This window comes from Corythoichthys intestinalis, chromosome 1 (genome assembly GCF_030265065.1).
Source record: "Corythoichthys intestinalis isolate RoL2023-P3 chromosome 1, ASM3026506v1, whole genome shotgun sequence".
In the NCBI taxonomy this organism is placed as follows: Eukaryota; Metazoa; Chordata; class Actinopteri; order Syngnathiformes; family Syngnathidae; genus Corythoichthys; species Corythoichthys intestinalis.
In genome coordinates this window covers 73,098,883-73,124,906 of record NC_080395.1, presented here as the reverse complement: position 1 = coordinate 73,124,906, position 26,024 = coordinate 73,098,883, and the positions used below count along the sequence as shown (strand labels likewise).

Below are 26,024 nucleotides of genomic sequence, written 5' to 3'. Positions count from 1 at the left end.
GTGGATTAAAACCTGTAGTATGAACCTAGCCTTAGATGAAGTCGAGAGATGAACGAATATAAATATTTTTCTTGTTTGTTTTGGTTGGTGCAGTCTGAAAATCATGGTACTGTTATCAGTTCATTCCAATAAATGCGAATGAAAATGCCTTGAAAAGGCTAGTGTACATAATAATTAGGGAACCGTGCCCCCCCCCCCCCCCCCACCCATTTAAAAAAAAAAAAATCAAAACCAAACAAAAAAAATGTAAACAACATTTTCTTCAAGTTAAGCTAGAAGCAGCTAAATATTGTAAATATCATCCATTCTATTGTAATTGTTAGAATAAAATGATATAATTAAAACTTTAACCTGTTGAAAGATGGAAAGCTATTCTTTCGTACGGTTCATTCAGCATATGTAAAACACGAGAACACTTGCAAAATGACTCAACATCGTCCTTTTCAGGAAATAGTTGACATTGCTAAAAGTACTAAGTGAAGTAAAGGTACTCAAATACCAAATATATTTACAGTGCCTTATTTTTATTGATGTATACAGTATCTCATTTGATCCATTCATTGTGATATCAAACAAATAACACATCTTCAAGTGATTAACACTGTGTAAAATAGTTCATGATCAATGTCAATTACATCCCTCACAGTTGATTAGCAAATAGTCTCTTCTGTTCAATGTTTTTTTTTTCTTTTTTGTAATATTTGAAGAAATACTTATTCCTATATATTTGTTCATTTGAGTGATACATTCATTTCTATATCATATGTCAGACTTTATTTGGATAAAGTAATGCAGCTATCAGCTTCTTCTTTGAAGCAAGGTCATTAAAAAAGAACGTCGCGAAGAAAATTATTTTCTTCTTCAACAGGGCTCTCTTCATATCCTTTTTCCTCACAAGGTGACACACTCCACTTTACATTATTTTACATTAAAAGCATCCTTCAAACCCTTCAGCGCTTGATCCTTTGTGATTTTCTTCCAGGGCCCTGGAACATTGGCTGGCTTGGCATCATACTCTTTTGCAAATTGGTCATTGTAGCGCACCAGTACGTATTTCCAGTAATCAGACGCTTCCATTGTCGGGTCTGGGGGAATGTGCCAGTCAGGATAGTAGAGGTGGTAGTCTCGGTAAGGAACATAGTTTTCACTGGTTTCTTTACTTCTAAATGACCTATTACCCTGCACATTAGTCGTGCACAGAATTTCAACAAGTATCTTAGTTTCTGTGTTCCTGTATGTTCCAAGTGCCTGAGGTCGATGCACAGCTGCGTGATGTTTCTCGTGTACGTCGCTACCCGCTTCACAAGGAACGTGACAAAACGGGCACTGGTGTCCACATCCGACTACTCGCTTGAAAAGCTCATCCTGCGGTTTTATTGCGAGTTGATCTAGAGTTTCAGTTACATCTTGAGTTTTGGAGAATTTATCAAGGAGTGTTTCTTTCAATTCATTCAAGGACTCAATAAAGCTTCGTGTAAATGAATGGCATGTGCTTTTGATCTCAAACAGAGTGCTCTTTAGTGCTTCCTCTGATATTACAATGTCTTTAACCAGAGATTGGCGCATCTCATTGACGAGATTTGAAATGTTCACATCGTCATCTGGTACCATATTTGAGGCCTGATTTATTGCTTTGATCAATTTTGAAATTACAGCCTCCAAGTTTTTCTTCTTTAATTGGAACAATGTGTTGTCCTTGTCCATTTTTTGACAGATTTGAAGAAAAATCTGATGTTTAACATATGTTTCATAGTCCAAAATGTACTTGACAAAAGTCTTGAAGTCATCTTTCTCCAATAACTCTTTCTGAATGTTGTATTGGAAATAAGAGCGTGAACTGTAGTTTATTGAATGGCTGCTATTCAATATGTCGTCCACAATGTCAATTCCCAAAGCTCCGTTGATGTTTTTAACAATGGCTGGCTTGATACAAAGGTGGACAAAAGCCTTTGCTTTACGTTGGCAATTATCGGTCTCCTTGTATAAATCCAGAAAGTCTGACAAGTACTGTTGCTTGTAGATTTCAAGTTGTTTTCGAGGGTCATTCTTTGACAAGAACCTTTGGTGCATCTTCAGGAATTCTCTAGCAGCAATGCCACAAATATGAAGTTTGATGTCGATCTCGAACTTACTTGTGGTTTGATGACGCTTGGAACCTTCACTCAGCTTTTTATCAATCATGTGTAGCAGATCCCTTGTGAAAGAATCATGGTAGTCACCATGTGACTTACATGTATCAAAAACATATTGGGTGGATGATTCGATGATACCGTTTGCATAAATGTCTGTTTTTCCTGTGAAGTAATTCTTAATTATCTTAAGTATGGATCGATGTTCCATTCTGGTCTCAAATGGTCCCATTCCAAAATCCGTAAGGCTTTTATTATAGGCTAAGTTTTCATTCACGCTGCGATTCAAGAAATTTTCCATTAGTTGGCTCAAAATTTTTGTAGGTATATCTTGTTCTTTCAGACTGGGTATATTGGCAGTAGCTGCATTCCACATTTTCTCAAACTCCTTTCTCAGTTGGTCATCAGACAGGCTCAAGTCTTTAAAGTTATGAAGAAGTTTCATGACTCTTTCTTCAATCATACCACGGTGATTCTGTTGTATATCCTGCGCCTTTTGCAAGCCAATTTTGCGTTCAAGGGTTCTGTCCAATTCAGTTTTCACTGAAGATTGAATCTCATTTGACAGACTGCTGATAGTACTGAAAAAGTCGCCTCTGTATTTTTCAATCAAATTGACATGTATGTCTGTCCTTCTGTAATAGTTTGTCAGCTTCTCATTCAATTTGCTTTTCTGCTTTTTAATTTCCTCAGTTAGTTCTGATTTCTTCTTCTCGATCATTGTGTCCAATTCAGCGTCGTTGTTAGCATTTAAGATTTCTGACTCTGCTCCTCTCTGATAGTTGAGGATTTCTTTGCGCATCTCCCATCTCCACTGGCTAAACTCTTTACACAAGTTGTCATAAGCATGGGCCACTAGTGTGTTTCTGAAACTAAAGATGAAATTCTCATATTTGACTGATTTCCACACACTACGCATCCATTCAAGAAAATCTGGGATATTTCCGACGCCATTTCGCTTTTCTTTTCCCAAGGTCTCCAGAAGATTTTTCTTGAAGTCTGCTACAGCCTCACTGTAACCGGTGTTGACTGGTGCCATTGGAGGCGTTCCATGCCAAAGTCCTGGAATGTTCCAGTTGTTGTTTTCTAAGTCATAGTCGAGCACATCCGTAAATGCTTGAATTGTAGACTGTTTCTCCATTTCAGCTGCAATTTTTGTCATTTCATTGAGCTGATCCAATAGATGGCGTCTCTCTGTCAAGGTCTTGTCATGAGCAGACACTCCAGCAACATTTTGGTGGACAAAATGACAAACTGTTTTTTTCCCAATTTGTTTCATTCGCAAGAAAGCATGGACAGCAATCTGCAGGACATCTTTCATTTCCGTTGCATTCTCCATTGCAATGTTTACAATGGTGACATCACTTAATCCGATGACGAAGGTCGCCAGCTGGTTGTCATGCTCGTAACTATCTTCTAGTTGTGCAAGTTTAGGGGATTTCAGACCTTCAGTATCAATGAGGAGAATGAAGTCGCAACCCAATTTCTCTTTGGTATCATCTCCAACTTTGAGGAATAACATGTAGGCGCCTCTTGTGCATCTGCCACTGCTGACTGGAAACTGAACACCAAACATGGTGTTGAGAAGTGTTGATTTTCCAGAACTTTGAACACCCAACACAGATATCGCAAGCAGCCTGCTTTTGCCACCGACCTTCTTGTGAAGCTCCATTAAAACGGCTGTCACCCACTTCTCTGGGATGTTTGAAGCATCTCCATCCAAAAGCTCCAATGGATATCCATCAAGCAGCATTTCAGCAGCTACAGAAGGCAAATAGGACAATGTATCGTCACCTTCATCTAACTGCTTGGAAACCTCATAGTTAAGTCCCATTTCTCTCATGTAATGCTCAACTCCTAAAGAGCTTTCCAACAAATCTAGTTGGACAGCCTTATTTTTGCATTGCTCTTTGAACTGGTTTTGCAGCGCAGTAAGTGTGTCACGAGAGTGAGTATTTAACATAAATTTCATCCATTTTAAGAAGTAGTGTCTTCCTTCTTTGTCGCTTTTTGCTAAGGTGTCAATAAAATCTTGCATTCCTTTTGACCGTTTTTTCTTGTTTTGCTCTTCCCAAAGCTTTTTTCTCTCTATCTGTAGCTGAGATTTGTAATGCTCGCCGCCACCTGTGCCAACATCTTTCATTCTACATTCCTTCTTCTCCAGTTGTGATAACTTCTTCCAAGTTTCTCCCTGCAAAGGAAGTTGTTGTTTTTTGCAAACTTGTATAGGTTGTGCGCGAATACTCTTCATGATATGTTCAGCAGGTCTTTTCTGGTTAAGAGTTATGTTTTCATCCACTGACAGCCCTAGTTCGATTGCTTTTGTGCACATATTTTCAATACTCAATTTTTTTTTCACATCGTGCAGTGAGTTCTTGATGGTTGCACAAAGTTTCTGAGAAAACTCAGCTATATTTTCCCTGGAGTCTTTGATTTTAATGCTGCTGTTTGGTAAAGCCAGTTCTTGCACTGTGTTTTTGACAGACGTTATGTCCGCAGAGGCTCTGTCTTTGAGATTAACAACAAAATGGAGTTTTGATTTTGCATCTTTAAGAGCTGTCAGAATTTGATGCTCCTTTTCTTCAACTTTGTCCAAGAAAACAAAGATTGCATTGGACACTTCATAAAGGAAGCTAAACTGTGTGAGCGACTCACAAATATCACCTCTCAAATTTGCGAATGCAATCGGCTCTGGGAATATGTCAATATTTTCTCTCCCACAAGGAAGGAACCAGCCAACCTCCACCAATGTATTTGCAATTTTTCTTCTCTGTGCCCCTCCTTCCATGTCTCTGTGTATGAACATGTTGTGATTCTGTTGGCCACTGCCGAGAATGTGATTTAAGAACTGAGATTTGGATAAACTGCAGTTTTTCAGCCTCACAAAGGAAAAAAATGGCATCGCTTCTTGGACAATGTTGTTTTCCGCAAATCCTCTTGTCTGAGACAACTCATGTGGACACCACTCTTTTACAATTTCTCTTAGTGTCCATAACATCAGAGTAGATTGATTGTTGTTGCAGTGGGGCAACAACAGTGGGACAGAAAACTGACATGATGACATCTTAAGAGCCATTTCCTGTCGCAAGAAGGTGTCAGCGCAAAGAAATAGACCTACTATAAGGTCAAGAGGATGAACTGAGTCAGGTGCAGTGTAAATGTCCAGTTGGTCAAGAGTGGCTTCGGTCGTTCCATGATTACTTCGCCCCTTTGTACATTTTCTGCACTCAGGATTGAGTTTGAACAGTTTGCTTAGGAAATCAAATGGTATTTCATCCTCTGATAAAACGGCCTTTTCGGATAGGCTTCTTATGTTGACTTCCAACAGAGGCTCAAGGGTCAATTTGTTTGTATCATAATTCTGTAGTCCAAGGTTGGAGAGGAAGTCAAACAGGACTGTAAAAGGGAAAGATAAGAATGTTAGAAAAAAAATCTTTTCTTATTGGTCTTTATTTGACCTTTAAATGGTGAGTTACTTCCACGTATTTTCACAACTATAGGGCACACTTATAAGTCTTAATTTTTCGAGGGGAGACGGACCTTGATCTAAATTCATCATGCACCGAGGGTGTGGGGTAGAGGGTTTCTAAAAGTATCGGCAAATCCCTTTAATGCTTTTTAATGCCACTTTAACGCTACTTTAAACCTAATTTTATTGCCTATGCCTAACCGGAGATAGTTTCACACTTTACAAATTGTAAGTGTTAAACACTAAATATTTTGAATTGTTAACATAGACTTCATAATATATTGACGGGTCACTTCCCCCAGACACTGCGCCAGCGTCAAGAGGAGTTATTCTCAAACACGCACGCATCGATCTAATGCCGGATTTAGGTTGAAAAAGTATGAAAGCTGTACCGGATACAAACAGGAAGGATTGTCTCAGGAGTGATTTGTTCGAGGATTCAAGGTAATTATTCTATTTTTCATACCATGCATGTATTTTGAAACATTTTGAAAAAAATCAATAGCACAAATTAGCCGCAATGGCATCGTACTTCGCAATATTCGCAATACTTCGGACGGTCCTCAAGCGGCCATCTCTCCCCATGGCCCACATGGCGTCCTTCGGGATGTCGCTGTGGGACTCCCTGATGTGCAGGAAGGACAAGAAGGAGCGCAGGGTTAGGTTCCATTCCCTTGCCATGCACCACAGCGACGGCTTCAGGCACCTGCTAGAGTTCCTGGTGGCCTCAGACCCGACCTTGCAGGGGTACAGGTGCCAGGAGGGGCACAGGCTGGCCAACACCATTTTGCCGCACATTAGCGGGTCCCTCCTCAACTGTTTTGGTGCGAACTTCTCCAAGGCTGTGATTTCAGAAGCGAGGAAGAACAAGGCCTTGAAATGACTGACCGGCAGCAAGAGGAGCAGAGTCGAGGCGCGCACAAAGGAAACGGCAAAGAACAGGGACTTGTAAGTCAAGGAAGCTGACCAGAAAAGACAAGCCATAGAAAGAGGCTGTGTGATTGTTGAAAGACGAGGTCCAGATTGCTGACAATAGTGCTGAGGCATAAGTGACGTCGGAATTTATTAAATAATTGGTTGTCCTCTCCCCTCCCTAATGGACATCTACTCCTCCCGGTGCCTCAGCAGAGCTCCAAACATCCGCAAGTACAGCTAACATCCTGGTAACACCACATCACCCAACGTCCAATATTCATTTATATGCAATATACTACAGTGGGGAGAACAAGTATTTGATACACTGCCAATGGGTTTCCCCATTGGCAGTGTATCAAATACTTGCTCTCCCCACTGTATGTGCAATACTTACTTACGTGATACTAACAATACTAACGTGACAGATTCACTGTTAAACTGCTGCTACTTCACTTCGATTTATTTAATTATATTTATTATTCAAAATGTCTGTCATTTTTAACTTAGAATCATTAATTGATGTCTAATATTTAGTTCAATAAAAAAAAAAAAAAGATTTCAAAAAAATTATTCACTCACATATTTTAAACTTTTAAACAAATTACGTCACAATGAAAAATTGGGTGTCTGTAAAAAAGTAATGGATATCTACCTCATAACTAGAGCTGGGAATCTTTGGGCACCTAACGATTCGATTACGATTCAGAGGCTCCGATTCGATTATAAAATGATTATTGATGCACCCCCCTATTTTGTTTTTTTCATGTTTTGTTCATTAGTTCTACAATTGTTCAAAAATCCTCTCAGTCTAAACCAAACTACTATTTCAGTATCAATTTAACATATAACAGTAAAAAAAATATATACGAAAATAACAGTAAATAAAAAACTCCAGTCCCCATTCTGTATCAGCAGCTTTAAACTATCTTCAATTAATGTGTGAATTATCTGTTACAGTTGTTAAAATTGCTCCCGTTATTCATAATTTCCCTTCTGTCTCCTTTTGTCAAAGTTTTAAAACTATTTCATCATTTAAAGATAGATTCAAGACAAGATTCTGCCGATTTGGGAGTTTTTTAGACAAAAAGTTAATTAGGTTCGCTACAACAGAGCCTTCTAGAGAGGTCTACTGCTTTAAGATGGCGGCTTTTTACTTACGCCGGAAAGTCTGTCATTTTTGCATCTCTGTTTAATAATACAAGGTCTAAAACCGTCATCGTCTGTCAATTTGCATCTAGTTCTACATATATATGATATCTACTGTAGCCGTATGTTTGTAGCAACTAGCAACCGGGCGTTGTTTGTAGCAGCTGTCAGCCGCAGTAAGGTATGATTGTTTTTTTTATACAGCGGCATGAGTTGAACATGATATTTACTCTCGGTCCGTTCCTCATTGCGCCCCAAAGACCACGCTGACTGTTTTACTCCCACATTTCCTGGTATAATTCAATCATCGGAATTTGGATATTTGTGAATCTTTCTCGAATCTTCCACGGCCGAATCGCGAATAATCTAAGAATCGGAAATTTCGCACGCCTCTACTCATAACTATCACTTAATTGTATATATTTTTTTTTTGTTACTGTCGCATTTCCCCTGATATTTTAGATGGTAAATAATCGATCCAAACAAAAATGTTTTTAAAAATAACGTTTAAGAGAGTAACTATATGAAAAAGGAAATCTCAACCACTCCTTGTTGTCTGCGATTTCTGCATCGCGACCCTTATCATGTCACCATTTTCCACCCATAAAATCCCCCCAAAATCCGGCTGTGGCCATTCACAGCTGTGTCATGACACTCGGTGTTACGTGCTACATGGAGTTTTCGGATCGAAACATGGTATGCACGCGATAATACCTCGTTAAAATCGTGGCGTTTTGCTGTTTAAAATTTTTATTCATTTTTTTTTAAATGTCCTCCTGTTCAAAATTTTTCTTCCCCCAGAAAATTGAGATTTTAAGCTTTCCAATGATGTATCACACGTGCATATCAGACAATTTATAAAATTGGCCAAATTGGGGGTCTCGGAGCGGAACTTCAAAGTCACCTGAGTGTTTTCCGCCAGTAAATTTAAAAAAAAAAAAGATATTTTAATCAAAAACAAATATGATATGTTAACTCATTCACTCTCAGCCATTTTTACCAGAGCAAGGCCCTTCGCTCCCGGCCGTTTTACTAGATTTTGACTGATTTTGCAAGGCCCACAGAAAATTCTGTTCTATTGCTATATGAACATGGAACCCACCAAAAGAAAGATTAGACTCTCTTCTCTCAGCAGAAAAAAAAGTAAGTTCATATCTTTTTCCATTTTTTAGAAATCAGCATTAGAAAATAGGTTAATTTGAGCAATTTTTCAATTTCTGATTAAAAAACGGAGAAAATTAGCTTTTTGTAAACGCAAAAATTTCAAACATAACTTTGACTTTAACAAAGCTATTTTTTGCTTCAGTTACAATTAGTGGTTGACTAAATACTTATTTGCCCCACTGCATAGCTATGAGTGATATATAGCCATACTTACAATTAAATGCATGTTTGTAATTGTAAACATGGCTAGATGGGTATAAATGGGTCAAAGTAATATTATATCCAAATTTTACCTTTATGGGACATTATTTTATAACATTATTTCTAAACGTTAATATGGATGTGGATTCAACTATGTAATAATGTATTAATAGTTCCTACTGTGAATGTTTGATTGATTAATGTAGTCTGTTCAACTGAAAACATACGGTTCTTAGGCCCAACAAAAAGTCAATCATCAAAATAGAAACCAGTCATAATTTTGAATTATGCATATAACGGGACACTACAAATTTAGGAACAGGCAGACGTGATTACAGTGATTCAAAACTTTTTTACAAGCACATTATTCCCCACAATTTAAACGATAAGGTACTTTGCTATTGTGTTATCACTATGGTCAAAAGTAACGTAGTTTGGAGACAAATGCCGTTGGGACTCTCCAGGTGGTAAGATTACGAATATGACCAGGTAGAAGAAGTTAAGAGAATAACAAATTGCCATTTTTTCATTTGTATAACACTAAATGAGCACGTGGGCAGGACGGAAAGAACGTTCACTTGGAACGGGAAATGGACGGGAGTTGGGTGTGGCACGCGAAGCAGTTGGGCCTGCTCACGGGGGACCCGGTGGCATGGGTGGCGGAGTGGGTGGTCCATTGATTGGAGGATCGGAGATATGATTCAGCCCCCCCCCCAACCCCCCACCTGTACACACTGTGTTAACACCTGTGGGAATGATGCTGCACTCTACAAACTGTGAGAAGGAGAACAGGTGCACTGGATGACATCTAGAAGCGGGGGTGGGGGGCATCACTGCTCCATAGACGGTTGACACCCACCCCAGCGGAATATGTTGCTTTTTCCTCACTGTGAATGTTTTTTCACGTCCTTCTGACATGGTTGAACTGCTTAATTGTTATCAGAAACTTCAATGCACGTTTTTAACCAATTATTTGACCTTTCACAGATAAGATAAATCACTTTATAATTATTTAATTAAGATAGTTTTATACATTTCACTCTATGCTTTTGAGTTGAACAGATTATCGCTACTAAGGGCACGCAAAAGGGTTTTTGCACATTATCAGCTAAAAGACAATTCTGACATAAATAGTCCACTTGCTGTATGATTTTAAGAAACTTTGGGTAAATGGGAAGCTTTGATCTTTTCTACCCTCATTCCAATTGCAATTTTTATGCTTAGACTTCTCACCTGCGTGTGTTGTTGTACTCCTTGTATACATTCCCAATGTAACCACATTGTAATTGCCGCTGTCGAAAAACACTCCACATCTTACACCATTTCTATGACCTTATTGAGATGCCCTCCACTCGTGAATAATTCATTAAAGTGGTATCCAATTGTCTTGAGTGGGACTTGCTAATTTTTCCACCAAGGCTCCATGCCTGCTTTGACAATTCCCTGTCAGTCTGACTTTTCCCACAACTTGCTAAGGCTAAGGTCCGACACACCAGGCATGTTTTAACGATCTCTGTTGAGGGGGAATGAAGGGAATAGTATTTTTTTTCTCGTCTTTACTGTTTGACTGTTTTTATTACTGTAACGCACTTAATACAATCAATCAGGGAATAGTATCTTTTCTCATATTTACTGTTTGTATTACTCTAACACACCCAATATAAAATATATAGCATTTATATCATAGTTTCAGAAAACAAGCAGTATATATTTGATATTATTAACAGTTGGACTTGAAATTCTTAGAATTTGCAACGCCAAGACAAAGGGCAGATAAAGGCAGGACTGATGCCTTCTAACCACGAAAGCCCAGTGCGTGCCTCATCCAGCTGACTGAGCAAAATTGACACTGACAAGCAGGTGATAGGCAAGACATTTACAAGCCCACATCTGCACCACCAAATCCCGCAATCAACTCTTCTGAAGTGTCCAGAACAAATGGCGGGAAATCTTGTCTTGCCACAAAAAACATCTTAACCTACAACTGACAAGTGAACACTCAGCACTTACATCACGCTGAAGATGAAAAAAATACTTAACTCTCATTGCCCTGACAACAGTAATGCCTGAATTCTCCTGTTCAAAAGACAATAATCCTAAACAACGTCCAAGCATACCCTTGTTCTGTACCACAGTCTGCCTCACCAGAGCCTTTAACTAATCGTTGTCATTTTTGTCGGGAATCTTTTGTTGACTTGTGACATGGTGACCCTGGATCCAGTTTGCCTCCTCTCCTGGGTCTCTCTGTGCTGTATGATTGCTGCCAACTTGGAATAAATTGTCATCTTGTGTTTCGACGCCTTTTTCCAGCTTTTAAAATGGAGTCAGTACAAGGTGTTAAGACTAAAGTGAAGGTGCGGAGTTTGGCCTTTTGGTGTGAACGTGCGGAGTTTGGCCTTTTGGCCGGGTTCTCGGATATTCACCGGCCTGGGTCATTGGAATTGCGCTAGTGCGGTTCCGGCGGTTCGACTGGCGTGGTTCCGGCAATCTGGCTAAATGGTCAGATTCCTACAGGTGGAACTAGACTTTTATCCTTGTGGGGTCATTGGTTGCTATTACACACACGAATATGCTCGAACACTCATGATTAATGTGGCACCATAAAGCATCAACCTCCTGTTAGCAATTATGTGCTGTATATCTAAATTATGCATTATTTGTTTATTCTTCCATAGTGTTGCACATGTTTTTGTGTTGTGTTCTTGGCCATGCTATGTAATTGTTTTGGTCTTTCTTATACGTTGCAAATACACATTGAATGATGCAGAATATAATCAGAAAAGGAGCCGATAAGTAGACCTACCACTGGGCCCTGTTGGAGGTGCTAAAGAGGTGCTGGACACAGCAGCAAGTGAGGAGTCATCTTCCTTCTTTGTTTCTGGGTCATCATCCTGCTCAGAAGCATCCATGTCTTCCTCAGATGGAACTGCATTGTAAAATAAAAATATGATCTAAATAACGAATAAAACCAACACATCAATAACCTCTTTTAGGATAACCTCACGCTGACTGAACTTCTCATGTGCAACTGGCTAGATGCTCTGACCTGGTGATGGTGAGCTGTGTTGTGCCAGACTGTCCTCAGTACGAGTTCCAGGTTGGGACCCGCAACCTAAATCTTCTCTGCTGTCTCTCGATGAACTTGCTGTACATTGTATAATGGTACAATCAATGCCAAAATGCAATCATTCCATAAAATGGACCATACACTAGTAACCAACACATCAACGTAATGTTAAACATAACTTCATGTGACTGCTTCTGTATGTTCAAACCTGGTGGTGTTGGTGATGGCGGGCAAGATTGTGCATGACTTTCCTGACCAGTCCCAGGATGAGGGCTGCCAATCTGCTCTGAGTCTGATCTTTTTATCTTAAAATAGAATGGATAAAAAAAAAAAAAAATCCTGTCTGCACGTCATATCATTTTCAACTGAAAAGTAAAAGTGGATTAATTATGTATTTTATGTCATGGGCAATCAATTTTGGTCAAACTTATTAAAGGTTTAATAAAACAGAATGAATAAACATTTGTTTTAGTTTATTTTTTAACATCAGAAATATTGAAAGTTTTATTTTATTTAAATTTTTACATTATTTTCAATAGCCATATACAAATGAAATCACAGAAATTAATACCGAAACCAATTCATTCATCCATCTACAAATGTCTATTTGCAGGGTAGCATCCAGCATATTTGGTGTTATATATTGCACATATAGCCACAGTGGGTGCAGGATTTCATTCCAAAAAACCCAAGAGAACACCTTATCGAGAATACGGTATCTTACAAGTGTAATGAGTTGATTTTACCTGGAAAATACTTGCCCCAGCAGCGCTGGACACAGAAGCAATAGAGGAGTCATCTTCTTTCTTTGTTTCTGGGTCATCATCCTGCTCAGAGGCATCCATGTCGTCCCCAGATGGAACTACATTGTAAAATAAAAATATGTACGATATAAATCACAAATAAAACCCAACACATTATCAATAACCTCTTTTAGAATAATTTCACACTGACTGAACTTCTCATGTGTAAGTGGCGAGATGCTCTGACCTGGTGATGGTGAGCTGTGTTTTGCCAGACTGTCCACAGTACGAGTTCCAGGTCGGGACCCGCAACCTACATCTTCTATGTTGTCTCTCAATGAACCTGCTATACATTGTATAATGGTATAATCAAAACCAAAATGCAATCGTTTCATAAAATGAACCATGCACTAGTAACCAACACTTCAACATAATGTTAAACATAACTTCATGTGACTGCTTCTGTATGTTCAAACCTGGTGGTGTTGGTGATGGGGGGCAGGATTGTCCCTGACATTCCTGACCAGTCCCAGGATTAGGGCTGCCAATGTGCTCTGGGTCTGATGTGTTTCTCATGAAATAGTTGGAAACCATCTCACCCAGTCTTTTCATTCCCAACTGAAAAGTAAAAATGTGGACTAATTCAACATTTCATGACATGGGCAATCGATTTTGTTTTACCAGAAAACTCACCCAAAGCTATACAACCTATTCCACATAGGGACACAGTGGGTGCATTTTCATCAATATGGCGTCTCAAAAGTGTAATCAGTGACTGCAGTCAGGTGCTAATTGTTTTACCTGAAAAATACTTGCTCCAGCAGCGCTGGACACAGCAGCCAGTGAGGAGTCATCTTCCTTCTTTGTTTCTGGGTCATCATCCTGCTCAGAAGCATCCATGTCTTCCTCAGATGGACCTGTATTGTAAAATAAAAATATGTATGATCTAAATAACGAATAAAATCAACACATTATCTATAACCTCTTTTAGAATAACCTCACGCTGACTGAACTTCTCATGTGCAACTGGCTAGATGCTCTGACCTGGTGATGGTGAGCTGGATTGTGCCAGACTGTCCTCAGTACGAGTTCCAGGTTGGGACCTGCAACCAACATCTTCTGTGTTGTCTCTCGATGACCCTGCTGTACATAGTATAATTGTATAATCGAAGCCAAAATGCAATAATTCAATAAAATAAACCATAGACTTGTAACCAACACTTCAACATAATGTTAAACATAACTTCATGTGACTGCTTCTGTATGTTCCAACCTGGTGGTGATGGCGGGCAAGATTGTGCATGACTTTCCTGACCAGTCCCAGGATGAGGGCTGCCAATCTGCTCTGGGTCTGATCCGTTTATCTTAAAATAGAATGAAAAATTTTAAAAAATCCTGTCTGCACGTCTTATCATTTTCAACTGAAAAGTAAAACTGGATTAATTATGCATTTTATGACATGGGCAATCAATTTTGGTCAAACTTATTAATAGTTTAATAAAACAGAATGAATAAATAAAATTTATTTTAGTTGTTTTTTTGTTTTTGTTTTTTTTTTACTTCAGAAAAACTAAAGTTTTTGTTTTTTATCATTATTTTCAGTAGCCGTATAAATTTCATCACAGAAATTAACACTGAAACCAATTCATTCATCCATCTACAAATGTCTATTTACAGGCTAGCATCCAGCTCAATGGTGTCCAAACTATTGCACATATAGCCACAGTGGGTGCAGGATTTCATTCCAAAAAACCAAGAGAACACCTTATGGAGAATACGGTGTCTTTCAAGTGTAAACAGTTGATTGCAGTTAGGTGCTAATTGTTTTACCAGAAAAATACTTGCTCCAGGAGCGCTGGACACAGAAGCAATAGAGGAGTCATCTTCTTTCTTTGTTTCTGGGTCATCATCCTGCTCGGAGGCATCCATGTCGTCCCCGGATGGAACTATATTGTAAAATAAAAAACATGATCTAAATCACAAATAAAACCCAACACATTATCAATAACCTCTTTTAGAATAACTTCACGCTAAATAATGTTTGTATAACTTTATAACTTAACATAATGTTTGTTTAATAACTTCAAATGACTGAACTGAACATGTGACTACTTCTGTATGTTCAAACCTGGTGGTGATGTTGGGCAAGAATGTGTCTGACTTTCCTGACCAGTCCCATGATAAGGACTGCCAATCTTCGCTGTACCGGATCTATTTCTTTTCATATGGTTGTAAATGTTGCCTCCCTGTATTGTTATTCTCAACTGAATATTAATCTGTCTTGTTACTCCTAGCATGACTTCCCTTATGAAAACCAAATGCAATATTTTCATAACAAAAATAATGCATTATGAAATTACATTGCAAGGGTTGAAATTACAATGTTATTACAGCCAGCCTAAAAATATCAGAACACAAGGAACCTCCACCATAATAACACAAGTCAATACTCGTCTACTGTAGCCCGTGAACAAAGATGACAGGATTAGTTGCAAAGTCACTAGACAGTGTCTAGTAAGGATGCAACAATTCTCAGTATTGTACCTAACCGTTCAGGCCGCCTTGCACAGGACAATATGCCGTTATGGACCACTGGTTTTCGGTTCTGCAACAAATTTTGTTCTATAACAAATTTTGCCTCTGTGTGTTAACGCGTGCCTGTCCAGTGTCCTCAAGTCGAGGCAGCAAGCTGCAGAAAAGCTCTCGCCGCAAACTAATGTCCAATCACTGTTGCGATTATGCCCACTCACCCGCTTACACAGAACAGAAGCGGGAAAACAAAATGGCTTGCGGGAGCGGCGGAGTTGACAGACCAAAAGTTGAAGAAGCACCGGCTTCCTATCCTCGGTGTGTAATCATTTTGGCTTCGTTGTCGAATACAACAACGAGGCAGTGAAAACAGTGAACAGGAATGATACAGTCTGTGAAAGTATTTTCGATACATGTCCCATATGTTAATGGAAACATGATCATGCATTTCCAGTGTCATCACCTGGATGTATCACTTTCTGAAAAAACAACCGTCTATTGAAAATGTTTTTCGACAGACCAATAATGCCACTTTAGATAGACACAAGAAAATAATCGGAGAATTCGTTGCTCAAGATTTTAATGCCCTTTTCAGATGTGGGGTTTTGTCAGGTACCGAAAATTTTCGTCCCGCATTTTGTTGTGCCCTCCCGGACATATTTTAGCGACTTTGTAATTATAAAAAATAAATAAATAAACAAATAGGCAAAGCACTACCTCACGTTTTCTGAATTTGTTTCTCCCAGATTATATACGGCAGTCATTTGTGACGGATAAATTGCACTTTACCTCTCCTTTATTTTACTGAATAGTTTACTATACTAGCGGGTTTGAGGCACTTCAACATTTGAGTTTTTTTTTTGTTTACATTTGTTTATGTTTTTATGTATTTTTTATACGAATTTTTCCTACTCTATAGTGTTAAAACTATTGTTGCACAATGCAATTTTGCTGTCAAGAAAAATAAAGAATATTCTGGAGAAAAAAATTGTTCTCCTTATGCACAAATTGCGTATCGAAACCGAATTGGAGCCGTAGCCCAAAGACCGAGGTACGAACCGTACCGTGGGCTATCTGTAGCGTTGCACCCCTAGTGTCTACTGACTTTGCAACGTATGCATCCAATGTAGGTTTCAACCAAAATTCTACTGTAAGGATCGAATTCCTACCCTCAGACTTCCATATATACAACATGTTGGTATTGGATTAATTATGCATTTCATGACATGGGCAATCGATTTTGGTCAAAGTTATTAATAGTTTAATAAACCAGAATAGATAAACAAAATTTAGGTGTTTTGTTTAACAACAGAAAATAAGTTTTCTGTTTTCATCATTATTTCATCATACCCATAGCAAAAATTTGCTACTCATCTGTTGCTTAATCTCGTCTCGTGAGACAAATTTGATTATCTCAAATTTAACTCATTATTTGCTTATTTGTTTCTGGGTTTGTGCTCCTAAGGGTACCCTTAGTAACAAGTGATGAGTCAAAATGAGCAAAGACATCATTGAGACAAAGGAGATTGATTTGAGAAGAGAAATTATCTTAATTGAAAATGGATTTATACTTGTAAAACACCTGTCAGGCACTCAAAGCGGTTTGACACTATATCCTCACATACCTGCTGCAGCAACTTGGGGTTCATTGTCTTGCTCAAGGGTACTTTGATGAATTCATCAGGACAGAGAGTTGATCTCACAACCTCTGGGTTGGGGAACGACTTATCTACCACTGAGCCAAGCACGGGCTCAAATGCACTGTGCTTGATGTGACGCAGCACATCAATGGAAAGCAACTTCAGAAAGAGCGTGTAGCAGCGATGAAGAAAATGCATTATATTTTAGTTCATTTAATAATTTATATACTTCTTTGATATTTAAAAAACAAAACTTCCAAATGGCAGACATGTTAAGCCACTAGTTTTAGCGAGACATTGTCAGCCAACGTGTTGCCTGTTTTGATTAGGTAATTAAATAAGAGGACTAAGGTTCTTCAAACTATTTTGTGGTAAACTTTTGGTCTTCGAAACAAAAAACCGATAATGCATTTGTAGTGGGTTTTCTTTTACTGAGACATTACTGAGATCGTGACTCCAAGTAAAGAGATAAAATTGAGATGCATTTGAGATTGACGCAAGTACTCATAGTTATATCTTGGTGAGATCACGAAAGGAGACAACTGTGAGACTTTATTGAAAAATCGTGCCTGTAGAACTATTCTCAAGACCTTCTCAGGTAATGCTAACTAAGAGACTTATTTCTCATGAGACAAATTTGAGAAAACTTAGAAGACCACCCTGATCTTGATTATTGCTGATTCACTTCTCAGAGATGTAAATGAGACATGAACAAGATCTAATCTTCAATTTTTGCTTTGCTATGTGTAGAAATGAAATCACAGAAATGAACAGTGAAATGGACAAATGTCCGAAATTAATTTCATCCCTCTATAAATGTCTATTTACAGGCTAGCTTCTAGCTCAATGGTCTCCAGACTATTCCACATAGGGCCGCAGTGGGTGCAGGATTTCATTTCAACAAAGCAAGAGGATGACTTTTCAACCATATGGATATGGTGTCTAATCAGTTGATTGCACTCAGGTGCTGCTTGTTTTAGCAAAAATGTCATTAGCCACGTTTACATGCTGACTTTTATTCATACCGATTCAAATCATTCCGAATGGAAATTTCTGATCAGCTGTTTACATGTCACTTCATCTTTTCCGATCCAGCGTTTACATGTGTCTGCCTTTATTCCGAAAGGACGTTTGACAACTGCCGTCTGACATGCGCAGATTAATCAAAACAAAGCGTCACGTTGCAAAACATGGATATCGATCGTCAGATCGGCTGCTGTTTTAACTTTAACCCACTTGTTGTGTTTGTGGGGTCGTATCCGCTTCTGCTGTTTTGCTCTTTGGCTTGTAGTAGCCGCTTGTCAGCGTTTTCCACCGGTTTCTAATCTGGTCAACGCTCCGGTCTATTCCGGCTTCGTGTAACCTCTCGTGAACTTTTTTAAATAGTTCACTGTTCCTCGTTTTACGCCCATCTAAGCGAGCAATTATATTCAATTCTTTTAAAGTTTGAATTAAATACAATCTTTCCGCCGGACTCCAATTAGGTGCGCTGTGCTTGGAAGCCATGTTGCAAGTGACGTTACTTACGTCACCAAGTGACTTCACCACGTCAGTACGGAGCATGTGCAGAAAGAACGCAACCAGACACCATTCCCCTTCCCTGTTTACATGATATAATTTTACTTCTAATCGGTTTGGGAAAAGGAATATTCCACCCCTGTGAATCGGAATGAAATTCCATTCGGTTTGGGCCTGTTCATTCCGAATGAGGTGTTTATATGGAACACATTTATTCAGTTTGAACATCTAAACCGATTGTAATTGGAATATTTGGCTCCATGTAAACGTGGCAATTGTTTAAACTGTCTGTGCCCGATTGATAGGAACAAAAACCAGGACCCACAGCATTCCTTGAGGACCGGTTTGGAGACCCCTTTTCTCGCCCTTCATGAAAAGCTAGAACTTAATGCCTGGGTCTCTAAAGCTACGTCTACACTAGGAAAGATAATTTTCTCCAAGGGTATTTTGCCAACTATTTTTATACCTGTCCACACTTTGTTTAAGGTGCGTTTAAGGGTCCCCATGCTTCTGCAAGGTACGCCTGCAAACTACGCATGCGTAAAAAGGAGAAGCCTCATGTGTTACGCCATTGCCCGCGCGGTTTACCTATGAACCGGAAACTCATTCCGCGCCCGGGGCAAATTTCAAAATTACAACACCGAGACTGTCATTATTTTGTGATCACTTTTTTTTTTCCGTGATCGCAATCGAACGCATCATGCAGGAGCAAGAGTGGAAGGGAGAGCACGCCTTTACGAGCAGGAGCTGAGTTGTGATTGAAATAAATCTTCATAAAACAACGAAAGCCTGACATCATTACTTGGGATGTTACAATCGATGTGCTCAGTTGCGCTCTTACCACTTGGAAAATAACAAATAGAAGCATATGTTGTGGCACTGGGTATATTTCCTGGAAGCCGCAACCAGGCTACTTGTGCATAAAGGTGGCGATCCTGGAAGAGGCAAAAGTTTTGACAGGCAGAAATGTCTTGGGGGGAAAAAATTATCGCACGCCTCTTTGACTGGGGTTACCATGCAGGTCACTTTTCGGGGTTTAATTTTCCTCTATGCATTTAAATATACAATACTTAGGTTCGGTCGGCATTGAGTTGGGAGGGGCCAGCCCCACAGCTGCTTGATGTGTGATATGTGAGACAACTCGGGAAACAAGCTTTGACAAAAACGCTCATCTACACCTCATCCGCGATGGGAGGACCCCAAATGGGGACTGAATTGAAGCATATTATTGAGACGGAGTTTGAAGGTTCAAGAAAAATGTGTGGAAAAGAAAAGCGGAGCAGGAATGCTATGTCATGATCGTCCGCCTCCATTGTTTACATGCTGTCATGCCGTACTAAAAACAGTGACGGCATGACGTCCCTTCCTTAACCCTTTAAGGTCTGGGCCTATTTTGTCTGATTTTGCATGCCTTTGAAGTTGCCTTTATATTTCAAAGAAAGAATTGTTTACGATGGCCTGGTTTGGTCCCTTTTTTTGTGACACCTTGAACTTCATGTCCAAATTGTTGTTTCCTTCACTGATCAATTATAAATCATCATTTTGGGCCCAAAAAGACCAAAAATTCCAAAATCGTTTTGTCAAAATTTTTAATATTGATGTCCAATTGACAACCAAACATGCGTAACGAACCGTTTTGAAACTTTGTAATATTTATTCAACATGTTAGGATGAACATTCAACCAAAAAAATTTAGAATAAATAGTCTTATATTTGACAATTCAACATAAACAACAGGTATAGCCATAGGCGTTTTTTGCCTTTATACATGCTCCAGTCAAAACAGGTTATATACAGCAGACCTAACAGTGAAGAACAATGAAAAAATATATACCATGTAACACAAAAAGTGTTTAGAGGCCATCTCTTTATGAGTTTAGGTATTGCGGCCAATCGCCTGATGAAAACTATGTACACACAATCAAGCTTCTTGAACACACATTTATATACACAAATTGAGAAGATTGATGTGGGAAAAAAATATATATATAACATTGGGGGGAAAAAAGCATTTTCAAAAATATTTACAATAAACAAGTTAAATTTTTTTCAGTCATGCCACTCTGAAAAGCAGTTTCGTCCTGGAATTAGACACGGCTACATCACACAGCTCACACTTCCATGGGGTGTCGGTCCTCTTTCCACCCTTCCATTTTCATTTCACTTTGCTTTCATTGTCACTATAAATGTACATGAAAATAAGTCAGTATTTATGAAAATAATAAAGTATAAAATAAAAATATATACAGCAATAAATAATAATGGAAATCTATATGTATGACAATAGAAAGAATACCATAGCTGAATATGTGCTACATCCCTAATCTTCATATAGAAAGAAGAACACCACAAATTATAAATTCCTGCCTGGGATACCCACAGTGCACGTACGACTTTGATCTGATATGCACATTTTATTATTATATACACAAACACACACTTATATTGCATCAAAATTAACTTTGTCTTGCAATATCAAAAGAAACTTTCAAAAGAAACGTTTTCAGCATGAAAAAAAAGAGTGAGTTGGTTTACCTCTGCTCGTCGATGGCGTCACCCACGTGTTCAAATCCGTCACTATCTTCACTCGAGGACTCTTCCGAAGAAGACGATGATGACGAATTTGGACCATCCTCTTCCTCAAGTTGATCAGAAGCACAATTGCTTGCGCTAAATTTAGTTTTCCGTTCATTGTCAAAGTCACACAAAGTCGCTGCTCGATCCAGCAGTATCCAACTGGCCGTCGCTCGCCACCTCGCTGCCTCAGAACACTCCTCCTCCCTCTCGTTCGGTTGAACCTCGCACCGCAGTTATATTTATTAAAAAAAAAAAAACGCATTTTGTGCTTCCACTGTGATTTCGAAAGGGTTCGTTTGATTTGTGTTTTTTTTCATGGAGCTTCCGTTTTGAAAAAGGACTAGAAATGATGGAAATATAGACATAAACAAATGATCCATGCAGCGTTTTAATGTTTTTTTGAGAGGACAATAAAACTATAAAACTTAAATGACAATATCTCACGTTCTAGTTGGTCGATTGACTTCAAATAATAACGAGAGTAAACCGCAACTTCCGCACTTTAAAACGAGACCAACCAACGGCATGTGGGTGACGTAATTAAAACGTGAGGGCGCTTCAAAGACGACGTGCGCTGAGGACGCGCCGGCGCGTCCTTCGACTCTCAAGGGTTAATATCCAAATGTTGTACGGAGACAGCAGTCCATATTACGTGGCGCGTAGGCGGCGGGTAACATTACCCGCCTACATTATCCGTCTAACAACCGCAAAAGATCGTTTTCCCCACTGTTTAAGTTTCGACCTCGGAACATGTTAAAGAAGCTGGCCGGTCGAACGAAGAGTCCTGCCAGTTACGGAAGGTTAAAATTTCCGATAGATAAGATGGAGCCTGGCCATTAATAGAATTAAAAACAAACAGTAAAAGTTTGAAATCAATTCTAAAATGGCGTCCTGCCCTGGGCCGTCCCGTCGCCGGTCTTGGCCCCCGGGATTTTCGGCCGGGGCTTGTCTGGTTGCGTCTGGCTGTGCGGGGGTCCCGTCGGCTGGTGTCGTGGGCGGGTGGGGGGGCCGCGCGGGTGCCGGTCCGGGGCCGCGGCCCTTCCCCAGCCGGCCGGGGTGGGGGCCGGGGGGTGCATGCGGCAGCCATGGTTCCCTCCCAGGTCCGCCCGGCCGGAGCCACGTCTCCCTGTACCGGGTGCCAGGGAGGTGCCCTCTGGTGTCATGCCGCGCGCCCCTCCTGGCCCGGGGGTGGGTAGTGGGGGGCGCGCTTCCGTCCCCTTGTTCTGCTTCCGGCCCTGTCCGCCTCCCTGGGCCGCGGCGGCCGCTGCTGCCCCCCGGCCGGCGGGGTCGTTGGCGGGGCCTCTTGGGGCCCGCGGGGCCTTGGGTGAGGCTTGCTGTCCCTTGCCGGTGGGGTGGACGTCCCCTGGTCGCCGGCGCTTGGTGTGGCGCCTGCCCGGAGTGCGGGGTGGGTGCTCGGTGGGTGGGAGGGGGGCGGGCGGTCGCGGAGGCGCCGTGGGTGGTCTGGGGCGGAGATTGATCGGGGCCCTGACGCTTCTTCCGCCCTGCGGCCGGTGGTTCTGGTGGACGGGGCCACGCCCGCGGGAGCCTGCCTCTTAACTCACGCACTTCTCACTTCGGCACTGTAAATATTTTTCACCCTGGCACTTACATGCTCATACATTTCTCCGGGGAGAGTTGGGACGGGGCTTTACAGTCCCGGCCCGGATCCCCCCTGTTTTTAATCCACCACACACCAAGGTTGTGGGATGGTTGGGACCTGTTGGGGGTGGGGGTACCTCACGGCTGCCTCCTCACCACAGGCCCCGCCATCTCTGCACCTTTTTTAAATGCACCACACATCATACTCCACAGGAGAGCTCTGGCAAAGGGCGGTGGGACGGGCGGCTGGGCAGAAACTCCATGCTGCGGTCCCACTGCCCCAAGCCAAGCTCTCTTATTTTAATGCATACATTGCACTACCCTCCCGTCACACCCCCATCACGGTGCTGGGTGATGGCTGCCAGTCGGGAACCTGGCAGCCACAGTAATAGGGTGGTAGGTGGGTCCCACACTTTTTCTATATGGCGTGGCTCCTGGGGTGTGGCCTCCCCTCTGCCTCGGCTGCCGGCCGCGGGAGTAGGTTGGGGGGTCGGGTCTCCGATCTTGCATCGCCCCGTGGCAGTTCCTGGGCGTTCTCCTGCCTCCTCCTTCCCCTCTCTTCTCTGGCTGGGCATCCGCCCTGCGCTCCGTCGCGGGTCGCTGGCTGGGCGCCGGTGTATCAGCGGGGTGTCGCCTGCACCGGCGGGGGACCCTGCCTTGCTTGGGGCTTGGTGGGCCGCTGGGGGTCCCATGGCGTGCCGTGCCGGTTGGGGGGCTGCGGCTCGTGGCCCGGGTGGGCGGGCGGGGGTGGGTGTAGGCGTGGGGTTGGTGATGCGTCCCTCCTGCCATACCTGAAGGCCGGTTGATGGGTGCGCGGGTGGCCCGGGGGACCACCCTGGGTCCCGGGGGGGGGGGGACGATGGCTCCTTTGCTGGGCTGCGGGAGGAGGGATGGGCTGCGCATGGCCCCCCAGCCCCCTGGCCGCCCTCCCTCCCCGGGCTGGCTGGGTGGGGGCCGTGGCCCTGGGTTGGCGCCCGCGCGGCTTCTCCGCCCATCTGCGTGGCTGTCGCGCACCTGGTGGGGCCTGCGTGCTGCTGGATGTGGTAGGGCATGCTCGGGTTGGGGGTCCCGGTGCCGGGATTGGCGATGCGGTGGCGTAGGGTTGGTCGCCAACGGGCTTACACTCATAAGAGATTCACACGATTACTGGGTTGTAGATCACAGAACTGATTTGTGTACACTCTACCCCTTTCAATCACTTAGCTTATAGGCTTATAGACAACCCCACCCCCATTCTCCTCTTTCACTGGCCAATAGGCCCCCACATGGTGTAAACCGGAAATACATCTCGCTGACGATAGCACCAGCATATTAGTAACTAGTTTAGATGTTCAATGTATTTCTAGTTGTTGTTTGTGTATGTGTTTCTTTTCCTACTTCTCTTGTATTTCTTTTCTTCTGTCCCCCCATAATCCCTTCCTGTTCGCTGCTTTGTCATCATAAAAAGGTATTTTGAATGATCACAATGGGAGAATGTCAGACTCTCAATGTGAAACATTAAAACTGTTCAGAATCCGGGCACTTAGACTTCCATTCTCTGTGTCAAACAGCTGAACAGGACAGGTTTAAAAAAAAATAAATAAATAAAAAAAAAATTCTAAAATGGACTGGAAGCCAGTGGAGTGATGATAGCACGGGGGTAATATGCTCACGTCTAGGTGTACCTGTTAAAAATCGAGCAGCAGCGTTTTGAATAAGCTGCAGACGAAAAATTGAGGACTTGGGGAGGCCAACATAAAGTGCATTGCAATAGTCCAACCTTGAGCTCATAAATGCATGAACTGCTTTTTCAAGGTCGTGGTGACAAAGAAAATGCTTCACTTTGGCCAAGAGACAGAGCTGGAAAAAACTTGCTCTCATAACAGAACTAATCTGCTTTTCAAAGGTTAGCCTGCTATCGAATATCACTCCGAGATTTTTAACTTGTGTCTTTGAAATGTCAGCCGGAGCGCCAGAGTTGGGCTCAAGGGCATTCATCATAGAAGGTGTGCCAAAAGTAATAAATTCAGTTTTGCTCTCGTTTAGATGTACGAAGTTTTGTGCAAGCCACTGCTTCGCATTAGATATGCACTCCATCAATTTAGCGAGAGCAGTTTTTTCGTTGGGTCTCGGGCAGATAAAGCTGCAGGTCATCAGTATAAAAATGAAAAGTGATGTTTTTTATAATTGATCCTAAAGGTAGGAGATAAAGCGCAAAAAGACTTTACACTTAACTTTACACCTATACTTTAACTTTACACCTTTTTGATCAATGAAGAAATGGCGTCAAAATCTGCTCAAGGCTTCTCCAATGTAATGTGTGCCATTTTTTGCAGTGCCTCTTTGTAACCTAGTCAAGGTAATTACAAAAATGAACAAAATAACGAAAAATACTATTTTATTTATTTATTTTTCATTAATTTGTTCCATATTTGGTCAAAACAGGAAGTTATGATATGGACTATAACAGCTGGTTGTTCAAAATGACTGAATACATTTTGATTAATATCTTTAGTGAAATATTAATGGGTTTTTTTGTTTTTTGTTTTATATATTTCTTTCGAGTCAATTATTTTTTAAATTGTAATATGCAATGTCATCTTATAAAATACGCGTATGACAATAATTTGATGAATAATATTTTGTAAAGCATATTATTTAATACAAGGCAAAGCTTTAGTCAACACCAACAATGTAAAAATGTAAATTAGTCAACTTGGAAATATCAAAAGTTTTTTTATTCTTACCTTTTGTTGAAAAGCCTAACAGATTTACATCAAGCAAAACAGACCTGAGAACACTGACCGTGGAAAGCACAGTGATTTGCATTGAGAAAGCATGCTTTAAATGCAGTGCTGATCATTAAAAAAAAAAAAAAATAGATAAAAGGCTTTCTCTTATTGGTCAAACACTTAGCTCATCACATTACCAGTACCTTATCTAATGTCTACACACTGGCAGGCCTGACCATATTTGGTCATTTTAGTTTCATCATGATCCTAGCTGCACGGACAGCAAAACATCAAGTTTATCTCTAGTATCTCAGAATTACAATGTAGAAAAATGGTTGCTATGTCTTTGGAAAGATGAGAATATTTTCTTTTTGATTTTACCAAACCTAAGTTTGGAAAAATGGGTCACTCTGGGTCATTTTGCCGTGCCATTCCACAAATGTGCACAACATTTGTAACTCATTAACCCAGCCAATCATTTTAGATACTAACTTTCTGTTTCACTTTAACAGTATCATTTTAATCACTCTGTGGAAGGTCTCTAAATTGGGGTCATGTTCCACTGATTAAGAGTTTTTATTTCGATTTCAACTCAAGCCTATTGGTGTGTTGAAAT

General features: G+C 40.9%; 1 protein-coding gene across 2 annotated transcripts; it reads right to left on the bottom strand.

Annotated features, from left to right (window-relative positions):
* Positions 1-442: 442 nt before the first annotated feature.
* LOC130926992 (interferon-induced very large GTPase 1-like) lies at positions 443-25,479 on the bottom strand. 2 transcript variants are annotated; one of them, XM_057852409.1, is made up of 12 exons: positions 25,424-25,479; positions 14,665-14,780; positions 14,108-14,198; positions 13,879-13,977; positions 13,636-13,751; positions 13,311-13,452; positions 13,082-13,180; positions 12,838-12,953; positions 12,300-12,396; positions 12,071-12,169; positions 11,828-11,950; positions 443-5,525 (listed from the first exon to the last, which is right to left on the bottom strand). In XM_057852409.1, the coding sequence occupies exons 2-12, from the start codon at positions 14,761-14,763 to the stop codon at positions 919-921; spliced, it is 5,688 nt and encodes a 1,895-aa protein (XP_057708392.1). In that variant the 5' UTR covers positions 14,764-14,780; positions 25,424-25,479; the 3' UTR covers positions 443-918. The 2 variants fall into 2 exon arrangements, with proteins under 2 accessions (XP_057708392.1, XP_057708400.1); XM_057852417.1 differs by having other exon boundaries at positions 13,879-13,974.
* Positions 25,480-26,024: the final 545 nt, after the last annotated feature.